The 20306-nt window shown below is 32.7% G+C and overlaps 3 protein-coding genes across 5 annotated transcripts in view; 2 read left to right on the top strand and 1 right to left on the bottom strand.

The window, feature by feature from the left end:
- On the bottom strand, nt 1-7170 carry LOC123004215 (ubiquitin carboxyl-terminal hydrolase 7). 2 transcript variants are annotated; one of them, XM_044397358.1, is made up of 10 exons: nt 6554-7170; nt 6084-6505; nt 5882-6032; nt 3298-3566; nt 3068-3242; nt 1829-3015; nt 1387-1649; nt 1032-1337; nt 598-983; nt 1-551 (listed from the first exon to the last, which is right to left on the bottom strand). In XM_044397358.1, the coding sequence occupies exons 1-10, from the start codon at nt 6630-6632 to the stop codon at nt 451-453; spliced, it is 3339 nt and encodes a 1112-aa protein (XP_044253293.1). In that variant the 5' UTR covers nt 6633-7170; the 3' UTR covers nt 1-450. The 2 variants fall into 2 exon arrangements, with proteins under 2 accessions (XP_044253293.1, XP_044253294.1); XM_044397359.1 differs by having other exon boundaries at nt 1032-1322.
- A 256-nt stretch (nt 7171-7426) lies between these two features.
- Nucleotides 7427-20306, top strand: part of LOC123004216 (stress-activated protein kinase JNK) — a 30914-nt gene continuing 18034 nt past the window's right edge. The window contains exons 1-2 of one of the 2 annotated variants that reach the window (XM_044397360.1): nt 7427-7624; nt 10061-10111. The gene's annotated coding sequence lies outside the window, so the exon portion shown is untranslated. The remainder of the gene's footprint in view (nt 7625-10060; nt 10112-20306) is intronic. The other variant, XM_044397363.1, reaches the window with a different exon arrangement.
- Nucleotides 12600-13514, top strand: LOC123004140 (divergent protein kinase domain 2A). Its single transcript, XM_044397255.1, has 4 exons — nt 12600-12740; nt 12800-13105; nt 13156-13274; nt 13323-13514. Exons 1-4 carry the CDS (start codon nt 12728-12730, stop codon nt 13512-13514), a joined length of 630 nt encoding a protein of 209 aa, XP_044253190.1. The 5' UTR covers nt 12600-12727.

The raw sequence follows: 20306 nt of genomic DNA, 5'->3' as shown, positions 1-20306 counted from the left end.
TGTGAAAAATCAGTTGCATATATTTCATGCTTATTAAAAAGAAAATGTTACAACCAACATCACAATTTATACAGATTGAATAATAAAATTGCGACTCCCTTAATAATAATATCTAATGGAAATTCTCAATGATTCAAACCGTTTCATTACACAAAAAATCTACAAACAGTTAATTAAATTAATTCAAAAGAAAATAACTCGAAACCGAATTAAATAAACAGCTAGCATTCAGCATTTAGCGCGAATATATTCTAAATAGACAGACATGAACAAATATATATTTTATATATACAAAATGGTGTCACACAGCAGAAGACTTGTGCTTACACAAAGCAGCCGCACCTTACATTTATCGATTCCACTAACTTTAGAGAAATCACGATCAATTATTGGCAATACTGTAGAGCCGAAAAGTGGAAGGTTGTTAAATTAAGCTTCCTCATCAGTCTCTCAATTGTAAATTTTGATGGCTTTTTCCAAATAATTAAAACGTGACCTCTTTGGGGCCTTGTTCATATGATCCAAGCCCAACCACGGTTTCGGACTCCCCGCTGAAAAAATCACATTAACAACATACAAAACAACAATAAAACTAACCTTGATTAGGAAGTGGTCTAAAATCAGCTAAATTAACTACATACTCCTCGTCTTGTAAGACCTGTTGTCGGCCCATTGCGACGATAGAAAACTTGTACTTTTCAAATTCCTTATCAGGGACTCCGAGTCGCTTTTGAATACGTTCTTTCACTTTAGTAAATGGCTCACCTTGTTTGATTTTAAATAAGAAAGGTGAGCCAAAAGTCGAAAAGACTTCCTTTTGGAAATGCGCACAAGAAATAAGCATTTCATCTTCGTTTATTTGCAATTCATCTCTTGGTACTTCTTCAATTCTGTAAACTTTAGCTGCGTTTATTACCAAATGATCTAGCGGTGTATCTTCTTTGGGACCCAGTGCTACTTTATTACAACTAACTTCGGTAAACCTACATTAAACAATTAAAAGAAAATGTGTTTTTTATTAAACAACTAACCTTAATTTTCTTGTACTTCCTTCCCCAAACTCAATTTGTTTCTTTGCCTCCTCCAACAAATCACTTACCGTTCCTCTTTTATTCGGATACAAAATTAATTCCTTCTCTTCAAATACATTCGGACCCACATAAAGACATTTAAATTGTTTCTTATTTTCTAATTCGTTAACACGAATACTCAACTGTTGATAAAAGATTTTTTTAGGCGCCTTAGGCTTCGAAAAAACTAAAAGATCTTTCAAGGTGCCCTCAAAAGTGCACCTTAAAGGATGTCCAGGACTATCTTTGTAACTGGAAGATACGGAACTTTAATTAATTCGATTAGTTTATGCAATAATGTAGATAATACACGTACTTTTGACATTTGAAAAATTGTAATAAATAAGGATCAGTACCGACTCTTTGTGCTACAGCACGTGCTAACTGATCATAAGTCATCCTTTGCGATAATTCCATTGTAAAACCGGGATCATTCGGTGTACATTTGTCGACAAATGTTACCTCAACACGATAATATAAATCCTTGAAGTAGTCAATACAAGTCGGTAAGTCAGAAAATTCCTCGCGTTCTTCTTTCTCAAAAAGGATTATGTCGCCGTCCATCAACTCATCCAAAACCTTACAAAATCTCTGTTAAAATATATAAAGAACATTGAAAAAAAAATCAATTTTTTGACACTTCCATGTAAACCAGGCTTTAACGTCAAATTTGACATTTCAAAAACAAAGTGAGGTTATTAAGACCGATCACATGTAATGTCATATTTTGTTAAGTGAATTCAAAAAAAAATAATTACCTTCTCCAAGGGATCACTATAATTAGTGATTTTCTCGATCATATTAGGCCTAATTTCTTCATACAACACCAATTCTGTCTCTGACGGAAAACCAGCTCTTTCATTTAACATCGGTATCAAATCACCTAATTTACTAGTAACCGGTAAGTAACTATGTCCACAATAATGTATTTTCTTCTGTTTCGGATCATACATTTTGAAAAATAATAAAACATCAGTTTCTTTATCAAAATTAGGTAATGCAGTTAAACCAGAATCAGGTGGTAACAATTCTAAAAATATAGTCCAAGGATTTTGATTTTCAGCCGCATCTATAACAGCTTTATGCGATTCAGCTTCTAGATCTAACATACTAGGCCTCATTGTCTGATTTGATCTTTGACTAAATGGCCATGGTCGTATTTGTTCAGTTGGATATTTAAATGCATCAGCAAACATATCCATCATTTCGCTTACTAATGCCATCTTTTTGATTTTAAATACACGAAATAGTGGACGATCAGGATCATATAAATCGTTACCTTGATGTCCATCAAAACTATCTTCAAGTAGTACATTAATTGTCATATAAAGATGTGCTTCATTGCGTTCCTTTCGTCTCACTTGTTCCATTCGTTTTTCTTCGGCAAGTCGATCAGCTAATTCACTTGGTATATCAGCATCGGTTACTTCTTGCAATACATTATGTAATTCTGAATCTCTAATATACACCAACATGTAAGCATTTGTACAGTGTTTCACTGTCATATTCATATCCTCATCATGTCCACCATAATTATGTTCGATTGCCTCTTGTTTTGTACATTTAGAGACGACATCATCGTCGAATTTACACCATTTACCATCACCTCTTGGATTTATAAAAACAACATAATGGCCACCGTGATTGTCACCTGAATGTACCAAAACAGCATGTAGAGTATAATTGGCTGGATTATTTGGATCCGGATCTTGTAAATAAGCATCTAGAGAAATCTTCTCGTAAAATTCAAATCTATCATTGAATTTAACAGAACAATCGGTAATTGGATCGTATTGAAAACGCATTAAATGCAAGTGCAAAACTGGAGGAAAAGCCGAAAAAATCACTCCTTTTTCAGCATCTTGCAATCCATGTTCACCAGCATCGTATTTATTATCACCATCTAGAGTCTCCTTTGCAATGTAATCCTTAAATGACTCATCGACTGAAATCAACTATGAGTTTACTTCTTCCATTTATTTACATGAGACACTTACTATTTTTCTTTCCTTTGATATTCAATTGAATATCGTAAAAAGTCTCCGAACGTGTACTCGAATAATCCACGTTTTTACATCGAATATACGAAATCATTTTACCTTCGAAAAGTTTCGGAACGGTGCCCTCCACACAAGTCCCTTTCATCTTACTTTCAAGTTTATCTAAAAGTACCTAAACATCGCATAAATTGTGTTTTTATTTAGTATAGTATTTTTCGAAAAATTACCCTGAGAAATTCCTGTACATCATGTTGCATAAATGAATCTAAAGTCTCCCAACCGAAACTTTTCGTTAACTTCTTCGTACCAACTGGTTTATCGCAGAATTGTAATTCATGAAATACTCGCTGAAGAGCTAATGCTACAGATTTCGTTGAATCATCCGATTCAGTTGGCATTTTATAAACAGCTTTTCGTAATTGATTTGTAAAATATAAAGTTTGTAGTAGAGAATTCATGTAACAAGTTGCTCCTTGATTTTTTAAACCCACGTAACCTAAGAAAATAATTCCAAGATTATAGATAAAAAGCGCAAGTTTTAATTATTACATAAAACGCAAAGAGAAACTTTTCGTGTTTGTGAATATGCAAAAAACTGTTTTAAACTTTGCAGAACGCGAGGTGTGTCATAACTTTAAAAAAAAAATCGATCAGAGAGAGAGAAACAACGTCTTTTTTTAAATACAACTAACAACTTTTGTTGACACAGGGTGTCCCAAGTTTTAGGGCCGGTGCAAAAATAAATACAGTGCGATCAAAAAGTCTTTCTATCAAGTAGGCGTCCTAGTTAAGGACGTATGTTGCATGGCAGTTCGTATGTTATCTAGATGTCAAAAAATTATTTTATAAAAATTAAAACATTGACCTAATTAAATTGAATTACTCTATGAAACGTCTCAAAACAAACTAAAATAAGATTTCATTGGTGTTTATTCATAAAAATCGTTCCTGTCATAATTTAAATAAAAAATATTTTGACATTTCTCATTTGTCATTGTGACATTTTATCTTTCACAGACATACGTTTTAAACTTCCACGCTTGCTTGATAGACAGACTTTTTTTTTTTAAAAAGAATTTTGATAGTGTAAACGTCATTTGATGTTTTAATATTGTTGTACAAAATTTTTAGAGAAAAAATTCAATTAACTGGAATATTTTCTACATGATAAAATTTTTTTTTAATTTTTTTTCTGTGGTATTTGTGAAAACAGAATAATGATAAAGTTGATAGGTTTTAAATAATTAACATTATAATATTGATAATCTGAAACTTGGAAACATTTTGGTAATTGGTAATCAGACAATCATCCCAAATTGGGCCATAAATTAATAGAATTTCCAATTTTCAATATTAAAATATTAATTACTCAAAATCTATCGACATTTATGATATTATTACCATTAGAAAAAAATCACGGAATTTTATCATGTAGAAAAGATTCCAATTAATTAAATTTTTTTTTCCAAATTTGGTTTTTGAGTCTCACTGACATACACTAAAAATTTTGAAGAATATTAAAGCATTAAACTCAAGTCTATACAAGGTGCGCCACAACTCGCGCCCCAGAAAAAAAATGCCATATAAGGTAAGATGCCAGAAACATGAAAAAAAAATTAAAAAAAAATTATCTATAAAACTTTCGAAGTTATGAGAGTTTAAATTTTGCACTGTGACTCTTTTTTTTCTGTTGGAAAAATAATTTTCCAAGTTTTTTTTGTTACAGTCTATTACAAGAGGAAACAAAGAAGCTGTATCCTAAATTTTAACTCTGTTCAATTTTATTTGTGGCTTTTATTGGCAAAATTTTTGTTCCTTTACTACCTAATTATAAAAAAAACATATACAAGATCATCAGTATTATTAAATAGACATAAAAAAAATGTCAAATGTCAAAAAATAAAAGTCAAAATTTTTTGACAGATAGAATTTTTTAAACATTTTTTTCTTGTTCCTGGTATCTTATCTTACTTGAAATTTTTATCTGGGGCGCGAGTTATGGCGCACCCTCTATGGCTTGCACTAGAATTTTTTTTAATCAATTAGAAACATTTATTTTTGCGACGTCCTTAAAACTTGAGACACCCTGTATACACTGTACATGGTTTTAATTATTGATTTTATTAAATTTAAATCAGATCTGTCAATAAACAAAATAAATTTAAAAATGTATTATTATTAATTATGACAAATTCTAGTTTTTTCAATGAAAAACTGCAAAAAACTTATTACTTTATAACACCATTTCTAATCTTATCAAAGCCAAATTCATTTAATCTAAAAGTGAAATCTTAACACGACTTTATTCATCACAGTACGCAGTTATAATAAACAATGCTGCCACTCTATTTTCAAGCAAGAAGAAAATTTTATTCAACACATTGTGTCGTTATCATTTATTTTGTTTAGGTGTTGACCGTCCATGCGTTACATTATCTTATATCACACAAGTCACACGACTTGGATTTTTATTACACAATATTTTATATAATGTTTATTAAAAGGAACGATTACATTAAAAAAACTTATAATTTTAGTTGTTCAGTTGGCTGTGACAATAATATTAATAATTTGTTAAATATAAAATTCTAATTATAAGCATTTAGCATGACTAAATATGTAAATAAAATCACAAAGAACGTTGTTTTCGTGATTAAGCAACTCAGTGTTCTAATTTTATCATCTGGGGAAGTGTAAAGTCATTTGCAAAAATTTAGTAATTTTATCTGTCAAATAATTAAATCAAATATGGTTTCCCATTCATCATTCAAGGTCACTTGACCAATTAAATAGACAATAAAATAAAATTACCTGTATGTTTTTTACTATCCCATGATACACCATGTGGGGCATCAGCCACGACATGTACTTCCAAAGTAATAGCATCATCTTTAATATAGCCTTTCTCTTGGTCTAAAACCTCATTCCATGCCATAAAATGTGAAAATCCCCAATCATTTTCCTGGACGACAGTTTCGATTAAATCAAGTCGCATAAAAGTGATTTTTTTTACCTTTGAGTAAAACAAATGTTGTATTTTTCGTGAGAAAGGTTCAACATCGGGTCGAACAGACAAGAGTCTTAATTCGGCAACGGCATAACAAGACCACGAAGAGGATTCACTTTCGCCGTTACATTGAAGAAAAAAGCCCAAGGAACGTTGCGCAGTCCGGTCCTGTCCGTGACTGTTCCTCGGCATTACCATAATTTTCCACGGGAGGTTCCGCACGTAACATGCAGGAGACAGGGCAGAGTCTTTCAGTTTGCTAAATTGTTGAACAGTGTAGCGAAAAGTGGCCTCTGAGCGTGATTCGTCCTCCTCCATATCGGCGTCTTGGACTGTCATTCCAGGATCGGGTTGGGGCCCAATGATGACTTCACCGTTTTGTTGGTCCATTTCGGCGGCGCCGGTGTCCGTAGAATCAGTAGTGGTGACTGATAAGGTCAAGTGAAACATTGACAGGGGGGCTGACACACACTTACCTTCCTGTGTCTCCATTTCCTCCACCTCGCCGCCGGAGGTGTCGTCGTTACGTCTGTATTGGCCCGTGACGTGGTTCATATTAAGCGCTGGCGTCTTGGCAGCCCCCGTCCTGTCTTTCGCAAAACCGAACACACCTTTGTTCTTTTTGGTATTCAAGAGGTCTTTGTCCGACTGTGCAACGCAACAGTGATTATTCTGATTATTTTTAGTGCCGGAGACCGTGGTCAATTTGACGAAGTGCTTACTCGTAACGCGACCAATTCTTGCTGGTTTTTGTACCCTCTGAGAGAGGGCTGCACACAACACACATATATAGAGTGAGAGTTGTTGGATGAGTTGTGACACGTGACGGACTTTTCACACTCAAAACACTCACTCGATTTTATTATTTCGATTCGTTTAATGAGCTTTTCACTGACAAAAATAAACAAAATGGAGGCATTTTCTTCGCACTCAAATCGCGATGGTGGGCACAACACTCGACAACCAACACCGGTTTCTGCAATCGACTGCGCGGATGCGTACGCACGAAATGGGGGCCCAGATACGAATTTTCCCGCGCAAACCCTCAAAAAACTAAATTACGCTATTCTCACACAAATTTGACAATCTACAACAATTTCAATCGAAAATCAACACACAACTGTCACTTTTTCTTAATTAATTAGGCAACCACTTATACACATTTTTTATTTCAAATTCTTTTTAAAAAAAAAACACACACAATTAACAGTTACTACTTGTAGTGACAAGTGGACTGCCACAATCAATAATTCTAATAAAATTATTTTTAATTTGGATTTTTTGTGGTGGTTTGGGTCTCGGCTCGGCCTAGCCGGTGTCGCCTCATGACGGTGGAAAGTCACACTAGTGGTGGTCCCCCGACGCGTGCGCTTTTCCGGCGAATTTCACGAATCCATTGAAGTCTTCTGTAGACTTTCCCGATGATATGTGGTGTGTGTTGTAAATTTCCTCGTTTACTTCATGTTTTGTGTTGGAATTAACTTTAGTTTGGTGTTTTGTTCGATTTGGAAGTGAAGCGACCACTCTCTGCAATAGCTGTACACGATGTAAGTGTTGATTTAAGGAAATAACTTGATGCAAACAATGTTCCCCCGAAATCGATTGTACGGTTGTTTGTCACGGTCATTCTTGCCGAATTTTCCGGTTTTTCGTGGAAAAACGTCGTAGTGAGAGTAGATCGGAGGCGGCGTGTCACAATCGACAAATGATTGATCGAGTGATCGGCTGTCAATTTGTGTGTTTTTTGGAGGTTAGGTGGATTTATTAACCTAATCACGCCCTAGTTGGGGTGAACTATTGGTGCAGTACAACCTCCAGGTTGGTGGATATTCCAAAACTGCGCAAAATTTCATTGAGGATTTGTAGTGGTTTTTGGCCGAGTTCCAATCGCCTATATCTCACGTCGACATGAAATTTCGTGTTCCAATCAATAAAAATGCACCTTGTGTGTTTCTCGAAAAGAGGGGACCAAGGAAAACCACCACTTGTTAGTTTGCGAAGAGTTCCCCTCGTGTGGGAATGTTTTTGGATGTTGGCTATTAGCCCCCGGGTGTCACAACCCCAGATAACTCTACACTTTGACACATTTATTTAAACAAGTGATTCATAATGAATCATACACTTTTTGTGATTGTTCTCCAGTTATCACACGACTTCTTGTGATAACTCGAACCACGTGCGAGAAGGTAAACATTGCCAAGTATTGATTTGTCGAAATTTCGAGTAGGAAAATTTTTGTTTTTTCGGTGGTGTGTTATTTCGCCAGAGGCACGCAGCAGGGCCGTATTCTCAATGAGGGACGCTCGGAGATCGATAAATAAACCACGCCCGCCCACTATCCAAACCATAGTTCCATAATAAAGAGGCACCCACTGTCTATATTAACATTCCGACTTAATGAACTTTCACTCACATAACTCAAGAGGAAATTCAATTATGATCAAAGATGTTTACACAAGAATTGGACAGGTGCGAGCGAAACAAAACGTCAAGATATCGGTTTGAATCCTCGTCATCGGGATACCTCCTGAATCTTTGATTTTATAAAAGGACTAACTGATCAAATGTGACCTATTGATAGTTTTAAGGCAGGGGACGAGTAAATAACCCCAAAGCTAAAAAAGTTAATTATTATTATCACTTTCATCACATTGTATAGGGTTTTTTAGCAAAAGTTTGTCCATTTTTGTGAATATTTTTAAGTTTTATAGTCGGTTTTTCCAGTCCTGAAGTTTCCAGACTCTCCGAAAAGCCAATTCCCAAAGTTTGCAAACCTGAATAAGTCACTTGATTCTAATACAGGGTGTTTCACGTAATTTTAGGAGGCCTGCGCCTGTAAGATGCAATCAATAATACATATTTCGATACGAACTCGATCACAAATTTTGAAATTTTGAAAATTGGATAATTTTCTCTAGTTTGTTCACCCTTTCAAAAATTACAACGTTTTTAGTTAGTTAGTGATTAAGACAGATAAACTACAATCGTATTCTTGATAGAACAAATGATAATTGTTTCTGAAAAACTGCAGTTTATGACTATTAATGAAACAGTGATTAGTTTGACAACTGCTGTCATGGGTTTCCAAAAATTAAATAGTTAGTTAGTGTATCCAGTGTTCTGTGACTTTTGTATATTTGGGTGCATACATTAGCCTCGTGAAGTTATGTGAAACACCCTGTATATCCTCTTTCCTCAATGAATTCTGTTGGTGTTTTTGGCAAGAGCATTTTAATTTCATTCATAAAAAAATCGGCGCCTATTTTAGAACATTTTCTGGCATCGAATTTTCATTCATGAATCAAGCGACGTCTCGACTTTTCTAATCAAATTACATGCACGTTAATTACCGTAAAATTTACCAAACTTGTGTTGAGTTTGTTTTAGTGTCAAATGTCCAATTGTTTAATTGTGTTTGCAATCTGGACGCTGAATAACCGACATGTGAATAATTTCTTCGAAATTTGGCTTACTTTAAACTTGATTGGTTGTTTCTGACGTCATTAATATTGTTAGAAAAATTGATTTTCGCTCGCATGGTAAAGAGGTCGGTATCGATTTACGATTTGTTGGACATGGTTGTCCATGTTTGTCAAAGTTGGAATATCTGCCTTCCATTACCGTAATAACTCGTAATCTCTTTCGGAGAGAGGAGTGGTGTATAAAGTGACATTTTGATAGTCAGGAAAGGGTTGATGGTGCGCACAGCACGTACTTTAATTAATAATCTGTCGAGGGGCGAGTCAAAGCAACGAAATATGCAAAAAAGTGTTTTTATATTAATTGAATTTCGCAGACGGAGAAATCTTATTTCGTGTAATTATTTTTTCTCAAGGGAGACGACGCGACGGTCAGTGTTACAATAAAACTACACTTATTTCACGGATTAACGTCGCTATCTGCTCGAAGATAAGAAAGATTTATCGACCAAAGCACAGTGTAATAACTTTACTCTAATTCGTCGCATTTTTTTTCTGTTACAGATGAAATAACAGCAAAGTTTCACCAACGACAAGACTAAAGACGACATTAAGGTAAGGGGATTTGAGGTGTCGCTTTGTATTATCAATTCAATTTTTTTTGTAAAATCGATAAACTAAATTTGATAATTTAAACAATTTCGCGCCCCAATACCAACAATAAGAATAAATTGTGCTCAAGTTACATGTCTAAGGCTCGGATTATATGCAAAATGCTCCGATTACAAAATATTTTAAAGAGAAAACAACCGGTAATTCGTAATCCAGACTCAAAAAAATTAGTACATATCCTGCTGAGTGTTTCCGTTTTAAATTCGTTTTATAAGGTATCAAAACAAGCGTGTTTTTTTTAATCATTTGTTTTCAAAAAAATTATAATTAATATAAATTAAAGGAATATAAAAAAATAAGAACAAAATTTTGCTTTGTTTTCGAGTTGTTCGATTTTTGTTGGCAAAATTGCAATTTATATAAAAAAATTATTTAATATGAAGTAGATAGTAGTTGTAATCCTTTAGATCATGACTTTTATGAGAAAAATGTTTTATTTGGTAGATTGCCATTAAAAAAAATAAATGATCTGAAAAGTACAGATTTCTTAGAAAGGCTATTAAAATGGCTTGTCTGAGGCAAAACCAATTTATTTATTCTCTTTCGTTCATCCTGTGCAGTTCAAGAAGCCAAAAATGCAAAGTTTAGTCTACTCGAGGATAAAAATTTATCCCAACTTTGATTTTTTGTTGTTAAAAGTTATGCATATTTGGCATATATTGGAGCATATTTTTTTTTAATATCTTGTGCATATTTTTGTGAAAATTCGTGCATATACAGAGTGTTCGGTCCAAGTCGCCCCGGCCGATAACACCTAAATTTACTTTTTTTTTTCGAAAACTAAATTATTCAATAATGCTATTCATTCCTCGCTTTCTTAGTAAATGCATCAAATTTTTTTGGCACATCCGGTATAACCGGAAATGCTACCAAACTTAGTTTTTCAAGTGGATCACCTATGTTTTTTTGCTCAAAACAATAATAATTGGTATGAAAACTACGGTAAACCACTATTTATTACATTTTACTTTACATAATGCAGTCAGAAAACAATTTAAATTTTTGAATTTTATTGCAAATTTTACAACGTAGGCGGATTTTACTTGTCAAGGTATTCATGCAAAAAGCAATATGCTTGGATACCGTTTAATTGTTAAAAAAAAGTCTAATTTGTCAATAAATCTTATTGAGATCTTTAATAATATTAATTACGACGAATTGGTAGATTAGCTTCAAGTGTTTTTTAAGTGGAATAAAAATAGAGCGGAAGCTGAAAGACAGTATAGAGAAAAATACTCAAATAGAGTTCACCCAAATCGTTGGAAATTTAGTCGAATTGAAAAACAACTGAGACGAATGGTTCGCTTCTTAAAAATAAAAAACCTGTGGTTCTTTGTGAAGAACAAGAAAATAGAAATCTGAATGTTCTGTTATCAGTCGAAGAAAATTCAAGAGTTTTCATATGATCAAATGACAAATTATATTTGTCAAACCAACAATTAAACTTTATTTTTTATTCACACCTTTCCTTTAAAATTAAAAATCAGGCTACGCGACCAATTTCCTTATAAAATTCTAAGATTTAAGATGTTTTTTAATTGCATAGTGTTACGCAAAATGTAATAAATAGTGGTTTACAGTATTTTTCATGTCAATTATTATTGTTTGGAGGGAAAAAAACATAGGTGTTCCATTTGAAAAACTAAATTTGGTAGCATTTCCGGCAACACCGGATGTGCTAAAAAAATTTGATACATTTATTAAGAAAGCGAAGAATGAATATTATTACTTAAATATTTACTTTTTGAAAAAATGAAGTAAGTTTAGATGTTATCAGCCGGGGCGACTTGGACCGAACACTCTGTATATGCGCATATTTTACGAATTTTTCGTGCATATAATCCGAGCCTTACACATGTCTATCAAGATTAATAGTCGTCATTAATTAGAATGACACTACAACAGCAGCGTTTACCAATGATTAATTACAATTTTGATAAGGAAGAGTGAAGCCAAATCGATCTCAGTGTGCCTTAGTGAATCTAGTGAAAATTACAGTAAAGTGTTTAACAAATTGGTACTCATTAGTAAAGCCAATATTTAGGGCCGAGTCAAGTCACAACTAGAATATATCATGAAAATCCCACCCTATGTTTTCCTATCATCTCGAACAAAGGGTCAAACCTCTGATAAATTTCTACTACTAAAGAAAATTAACATTGTTTATGAGGGAGGCAGAAATCAATAATAGAATTTTTTAGATGAAATGTGGTGCGATCCTGTTAATAATTTCCACATTGATTGGAATTTACATCGGGATTTTGACTCGAAGACTTTCAAATCTGTTTGATTCGAGCAAATGTCCGTTCTGTTACGGCAGTGATCTATGCGAGGATATCGCCAGAATCAAGCTCCAATATAAAACTTTCAACAACTTGTTTTCTAATTTATTCAGTGTGAAAAATATTTTTTTTGCTGAATTTGACGAAAAAAGAGTCGTCTTGAAAAAGTTGGGCCATGACAATGAACTTGAACAAATCAAATCTGATTTTATCAATGAAGATTCACTCTTGGATTATTTAAATAACAGTGCGAGTGGTTTGAAACTTTGTGATCGTGATGTTTCGAAAAGGTTAGTTAAAAGATTGAGAAATTATTATGACTTGAAACAAATTTGGACGATTATTCAAGTCAATTGTGAGCCTTTGATGTTGACAATTTTAAATGGTGGATGGCCGGTCCCGAAATTGTATGGAAGTTGTGGTTTTGTAATTGTCGAGGAGGATTGTGGTCAACCACTCAATCACTTTGAAACGTCACCATGGCACGTGCGTGCTTTTTTAGCTTTGCAATTGTTGGAAGCTGCTATTGATTTTACACACAATCATCACGATTTCAGGATGTATTTGACAGATATCTCGCCTGATAACATCGCAGTCGATCATAATTTTAGACTGACTTTTGTTGACTTGGAACATGTTATTTTGCAACACAAAGGTTAATTTATTAATAAGAATTGCGACAAAATTTGATTAATTAAATTCTAGAGGATCAAACGACTAGTGTTCATTCTAGTCAATTTTTCCCTGATGATGATTTTATCTTTAGTGAGGCTGAAATCTGTGCAAATTCTTTAAGTGACCACAATATTTATGCCGTGTGTCGAGTGAGTTTGAAACTTGGGAGTTTTACAATCGTAACATTTTTGTTTTAGTTGTTGTTGAGTCGTAAAGCTCCTTGGCCCATGATGGCAAATGGCCTTCTCCATTCACCGCCTCCAACAATCGCTCGATATAACGAACTTTTCGCACTGGTTGAAGACTGTGTCGAGTCAAAGGACCGCTTTCATATCGCTGATAAACTTATAAATCTTTTAAAAAACATTAATAAAGATACTGTTTTCTGAGTCGGATTAATTCTATTAGGGAGATTAATTCATGTGTGTGCAAATCTAAGCTACGGTGCGAGATTTTGGAAGCGATTTATATTTAGATAATTACGAAGCTCGAAGATGATTAGATTTTATTTTAGGATTGGAAGGGATGGAATTAAGTGGAAGGGTGGGTTTAATTAGGCACGTATGTGTTGACATGGCAATGAAACGAGTGGAACAGCTCTATCTGTGACCGCTGATAAAAGGGGATCTTGTTTGGAGAAGCTAAATGTATTTTTTCTCACTCACTTTTTAATTTTTTTCTCAGTGAAAAATTTTTGAAATTGAACGAATTTCCTGCTCTGTTTTAGCAAAATTTCGCGAGTTTTCTGTCTTGTTTTGGCGAAATCTCTCAAGTTTAGTGGAGTTTCTTTGTTAAAAAGTGCTCTAAATCGAAAAAAATTAGCAAAAACGATAGACATAATTTTTGCGATTTTGTGTTTTCTTGTGGCCAAATTTTCTACATTTAGTGAGTTTCTCGATGAAAACCTCTTTATATTAGGCCAATCATTAATTTTTGTAAATTTCTTGTTGATATACATTCTAGTAAAAGTGAAAATAATGCATTTCACACCTAATTTCAGGCGAATTTTTTCGAATTGAGTGAGTTTTTCAGTGAAAAACCTTTTAAATCGAACGAAACAGCAGAAAATAACGCATTTCAAAAATAAATTTAAAAAGCACTGCTTTTTTTGATCATTTTAAAAATAATTTTACTTCATAATAATAAAGTCTAGTTTACAAAACGTCATTTTCCGTCATTTGTTGTCTTATTTGGGCGGCATTGATTGAATTTTGTGAGTAAAAGGTGAAAAACTTTTTACATTGAGCAAGCCAAAATAACACATTTCAGATCAACTTTTATGAATTTTTTGCTTTGTTTTAGTTAAATTTTTCAAATTCAGAAACACATAAAAGTATTGCAGTTTAAACGTTATTCAACGATTTTTTACAAACAAGCAAAAATAACACATTTCAGAACAAATTTTATGAATTTTCTGCTCTGCTTTAGCAAAATTTCTCGAATTTTTTGTCTCGTTTTAGCGAAATCTCTCGTATTTAGTGGAATTTCTTGCTATAAATCGAAAAAAATTAGCTAAAACGGTGTATTTTAGACGTAATTTTTCCGATTTTGTGCTTTCTTTTGTCCAAATTTTCTAAATTTAGTGAGTTTTTCGATGAAAACCTCTTTATATTAGGCCAGTCATTATTTTTTGGAAATTTCTTGTTAATGTACACTAATAAATCATGTGAAAATAATGCATTTCAAACCTAATTTTTTGAATTTTATGCCTTGTTCAGGTGAATTTTTTTGAATTGAGTGCTTTTTTTAAATTGAACAAAACAGCAGAAAATAACTCATTCCAAAAATAAATTTTTGAACACCGCTGTCAAAATGACATTTCGCGACCGCAACAGTCAACTGCGAAATTATGAAAAAAGCACTGCTTTTTTTGATCATTTTAAAAATAATTTTACCTGATAATAATAAAGTCTGATTTACAAATAGTTATTTATTATACAAGACGATAAAATTAAATTTTATAATAATGAAAATTTTATCGTCATTTACAATATAAAATTTTATTCAATCCTCACTAATTTTGTAGTCAATTTGGTCGATATTTATAAATGTCAAAGTAAAATTCAACAATGAAATCTAATGTCAAAGATCGTTAGCAACTAACAACCGCAAATATACAACAATAGGACGGCATTGTTTAAATTTTGTGAGTAAAAGGTGAAATTTTTTTATATTGAGCAAAACAAGCCACAATAACACATTTAAGATCAAATTTTTATGAATTTTTTACTTGGTTTTAGTTAAATTTTTCAAATTCAGAAATAGTATTGTAGTTCAAACATTATTTAACGATTTTTTAGAAACAAGCAAAAATAACACACATTTCAGAACAAATTTTCTGCTCTTCTTTAGCAAAATTTCCCGAATTTTTTTTCTCGTTTTGGCGAAATCTCTCGAATTTAGTGGATTTTTTTGGTTTATAAAAAGTGCTGCTCTAAATCGAAAAAAAATAGCAAAAATGATGTATTTTAGACATAATTTTTGTGATTTTTTGTTTTCTCTTGGCGAAATTTAATTAGTTTCTCGATGAAAACCGCGTTATATAAGCCAATCATGAATATAAACTTAATTTTTGAAAATTTATTGTTAATATACCTACACTAATAAATCAAGTGAAAATAATCCATTTCACACTTAATTTTTGCGAATTGAGTGAGTTTTTCAGTGAAAAACTTTTTAAATCGAACGAAACAGCAGAAAATAACGCATTTCAAAAATAAATTCTGGTTTACAAAACGTCATTTTCCATCATTTTTTGGGCGGCATTGTTTGAATTTTGTGAGTAAAAGGTGAAAAACTTTTTAAATTGAGCAAAACAAGCCAAAATAACACATTTAAGATCAACTTTTATGAATTTTCTGCTTTGTTTTAGTAAAATTTCTCAAATTCAGTAACAGATAAAAGTATTGCAGTTCAAACATAATTTAACGATTTTTTACAAACAAGCAAAAATAACACATTTCAGAACAAATTTTACGAATTTTCTGCTCTGCTTTAGCAAAATTTCTCGAATTTTTTGTCTCGTTTTAGCGAAATCTTTCGTATTTAGTGGAATTTCTTGCTTTAAATCGAAAAAAATTAGCAAAAACGGTGTATTTTAGACGTAATTTTTCCGATTTTGTGCTTTCTTTTCCGTCATTTTTTGCCTTATTTGGGCGGCATTGTTTGAATTTTGTGAATAAAAGGCGAAAAATTGTTTATATTGAGCAAAACAAGCCAAAATACACATTTAAGATCAACTTTTATGAATTTTTTGCTTGGTTTTAGTTAAATTTTTCAAATTCAGAAACAGTATTGCGTTCAAACATTTTTAACGATTTTTTAGAAACAAGCAAAAATAACACACATTTCAGCACAAATTTTACGAATTTTCTGCTCTGCTTTAGCAAAATTTCTCAATTTTTTTTTCTTGTTTGGGCGAAATCTCTCGAATTTAATGGAATTTTTTGGTTGAAAAGAAGTGCTCTAAATAGAAAAAAAATAGCAAAAATGATGTATTTTAGACATAATTTTTGTGATTTTGTGAGTTTCTCGATGAAAACTGCTTTATATTAGGCCAATCATGAATATAAACTTAATTTTTGTAAATTTCTTGTTGATATACACTCTAATAAATTAAGTTATTTTTTTTAATTTCATGTCTTGTTCAAGCGAATTTTTGCGAATTGAGTGCGTTTTTCATTGAAAAACTTTTTAAATCGAACGAAACAGCAGAAAATAACGCATTTCAAAAATAATTTTTTCAACTCACCGCCGTCAAAATCACATTTCGCGACAGCAACAGTCAACTGCAAAATCATGAAAAAAGCACTGCTTTTTTTGATCATTTTAAAAATAATTTTTCCTGATAATAATAAAGTCTGGTTTACAAAACGTCATTTTCCGTTATTTTTTGTCTTATTTGGGCGGCATTCTTTGAATTTCGTGAATAAAAGGTGAAAAACTTTTTAAATTGAGCAAAACATGCCAAAATAACACATTTAAGATCAACTTTTATGAATTTTCTGCTTTGTTTTAGTAAAATTTCTCAAATTCAGTAACAGATAAAAGTATTGCAGTTCAAACATAATTTAACGATTTTTTACAAACAAGCAAAAATAACATTACGAATTTTCGACACTAAAATATGAAACATCGGTTTTATTTCATAAAATTAAATCAGAATTTTTTTCATTGATCAAAGTCTTGGCAAAACTTTTTTCAAGAACATTTCTCTTGCTTTTCGTAAAAAATTCATGGTCGTTTATAAAGGTGAATAATGCGGTTTTGTGCCAATTTAACTTTCCCTCATTTCTTTACAACCGCACGTCCATAAATAGAACAAACATTTCAATTACTTTGCTAATGATCAAAATTCGAGATGTGTGCGTGAGAGGGTCTAATTTTCTCGTATTAAAATTTCATCACATTTGCATAGATCGGCTTTTTTATCGATTTTTCAGAGCTGCGGCGTCTAAAATTTCGAGAGCCGTCTTTAAACAAACAAAAGCACTAAGAAAAGAGTTTTTTTTTTGAATAAAGAAAATCAGTAATTTAAGAATTATTGCAATTTCCCCAAATTGGGCTAGAGGCCGTTTCATCATCAGTGCTGGTAGTGGGGTGCAACAATATCGACCACTGGGTGGCGCTTGCGTGCTCCCCTTTACCGGTTAGTGAACCGGAACCCCTCGTATGAAGCCGACTTCACACTAGAATTCGCCACCGAGGAGTGAAGAATTGGTGGAGGCGCTGGACCCCAACTGACAATTAATCTAGGTGTGTGTGTGCACACGTGACCCGCATTTGGGGTTTTTTCACGTGTAAATCGGACATGACTAATTTTCAACAGCTCGATGGAATTTTTAATACGACAGTAAATGGATTTATTTAGGAATGTGTGGGAGTGGAACTGGAGGATTTCTCACTGACACCTGTCTGTTCCGGGAGGTTTTATCGGGAGTACAATTGGAGACGGGAGATAAATTTCTCCAGAGGATATTAAAAATAGATTTCGAAATTTATTAAAAAAAAAATAGATCGTAAAACTTTCGTCAAGGTTTTTGCTGTTCACAAAAATAAGGAAATAAGCCAAAATGGAGTAAATTAAACGGGTTCTCCCATAAAATTCTCATACTTTCACATATTTCTTAAATGGTAATAAAACAAGAGAATATTGTTACGACCCTAGCTTTAATAAAATTAGGGAATTTCATTTAAGACACTACCGACAAATGTTACTTGCAAAAGAAATTTAAAAAGGAGGATGAAACGTTTTTTTCTTTTTTGCTTAAGAGAAATTCCGCTTGATTTTCATTCATACCAAATTAATTTTTATACAAAAAACATTTTAAATTTTCTCCTAGTCGTCCATTCCAAAGAATTGAATGTGGTACGAAAAAAGCTGATTCGGCATAGCATTTTATTACAATAAAAAGAAAACCAATTTAGGGGAATTAGCGAAGCACAAATGTCTTGTATTTTTAATTGATAAAGTGGGTCAGTTGAAAGACTGAAAAATTGACATCTGTTTCAATTGAATTAACACTGAAATTGAATTCGGCTGCCAAAGGCACATAATTGAATATTTCGAGGATTATTTTGTTAAGGTACAATTTGTAGTGCTTTGCTAGTACAGAAATGTTAGTTTTTGCGCACTGTTCAGATTTTATTGCATTGCAGCTATGTATAATTAACTTTTAAAGCACTTGAACTTTCTGATTTTCGTCGATTTTTTTATTACAAAACACAAAGTTAATTCAATGTATGGAATATTTATCTTGTCGTTTTCCCGCAAACACATCATGTGTTTGCTTTCCCCTATAAAAGATTCATCCGGAAATACACTAAATTTCCATATCAGTGCGAATAAAGCCATAAAAGTGATAAATTTCGATGCCATTTGCTCCTGAAACCCTCCGTCAGCAGTAGCGCCGAAACTACTCTCATCACGTGAAATTTTATTGACCACTTTCAGGCCCCACACTGTCAAAATTCAAAGACAATCACGACTTGTGACAGTTCTATTAATTGTCGCGTTTTTTTCTAGCTTAGAATGTCTAAAGTGGGGTCTAGGTGGGAGTTGAATATTAATTTTTTTTCTACAGTCTATTGTTCAGTTGAGGGTAAAATGCAGCAACGAGTGTTCTTGACACGGCAACTTATCTAAAGTTTCGTAATGACAATGGGGTTGCAGACCGGATACGGAGAGTTTTTTCCGTAATTAGGGACGGGAGTGGATTGCTTGCAATGAATGTGGAGAAAATAAACACGGAATGTTTACAGTTTTAAGGAAAAATCATTTTCGTCTTTTGTGATTTCGACGGGTGGGTGTAATTCAATTTAGTGTCATTAGGGGCAATTGTCAGCGAACGAAAATGGTTCTGCAGGAATTCAGCCAGTTTTCGGACAAAATTGTAATGTCGATGATTAAAATTTTTTATTTTTTGAGATTTGAGTTTGACTAGTTTTTATTTTTCTTAAATTTAATCAAAAAAATTGATTTTGCTTTGACACATTTAAAACGATTTATTTTTATTGCCCAATGAAGAATTAATAATTTTTGCGTTCATTTGTACCAATTGTCTAAATATTGTTGGTAATAGTAATTTTTATTGCCAACTGAGAACACACTTTTCAGTGCAAAAAGTTTGCGATTTTGTTTACTAAACGGGAAAAAGATGAATTTTTCAAAGCCAATTGAGGAAACAAATTTAAGTTTATCATTATTAAAAGTTATGTGAAAGCTTTAATTTGCATTTGTTTGGAATCCATTAAGAGATAGCCCCTTATCTAATAATAAATTTTTGTGGCTAATAAAATAATTAATTTAGACTTATTACTTTTGCGTCTTTTTTAAAGCAAATTCGAATTGAATCAAAACAGTTTTTTTGGATAATCGGTGAGGTTTTTGCAAAATCTTGAATTTGATTGGTTGGACACATTTATTGGTCTGATTACAAGGGCCAATAATAATCATTTCCCATTCCCGTAACTACCACTATCGTGAGAACAAACCGGTTTTTATTTCTTATTGGCCAAAACCCGACAAAAACCTAGCAACAATGAGCAGGTAACTCCACCCATTTAAAAAATCGTAAATAATTATTGAATTCAGAATCGAATTTTTATAACAAATCAACGTTTAGTGTGAGTTATCGTACTTTAATTGGGTGGAGCCCACCCCAGAGTCAATATGAATCATA

The sequence above is a fragment of the Tribolium madens genome, unplaced genomic scaffold (assembly GCF_015345945.1).
Source record: "Tribolium madens isolate multiple individuals breed KSU strain unplaced genomic scaffold, Tmad_KSU_1.1 Scaffold_1;HRSCAF=32;Tcas5.2_LG8, whole genome shotgun sequence".
In the NCBI taxonomy this organism is placed as follows: domain Eukaryota; kingdom Metazoa; phylum Arthropoda; class Insecta; order Coleoptera; family Tenebrionidae; genus Tribolium; species Tribolium madens.
The sequence above is the reverse complement of the archived record's forward strand: the minus strand, read 5'-3'. Positions and strand labels throughout refer to the sequence as shown.

Excerpts from the sequence above, each read along its gene's own strand:
- LOC123004215 (XM_044397358.1), bottom strand. The coding sequence starts at position 6,632 with ATGAACCACGTCACGGGCCAATACAGACGTAACGACGACACCTCCGGC. Across the intron at positions 3,243-3,297 it reads ATGTACAGGAATTTCTCAGG|GTACTTTTAGATAAACTTGA; the intron begins GTAATTTTTCGA and ends TGCGATGTTTAG. Across the intron at positions 1,650-1,828 it reads ATAGTGATCCCTTGGAGAAG|GTTTTGGATGAGTTGATGGA; the intron begins GTAATTATTTTT and ends AGATTTTGTAAG.
- LOC123004140 (XM_044397255.1), top strand. Across the intron at positions 13,106-13,155 it reads TGTTATTTTGCAACACAAAG|AGGATCAAACGACTAGTGTT; the intron begins GTTAATTTATTA and ends ATTAAATTCTAG. Across the intron at positions 13,275-13,322 it reads ATATTTATGCCGTGTGTCGA|TTGTTGTTGAGTCGTAAAGC; the intron begins GTGAGTTTGAAA and ends TTTTTGTTTTAG.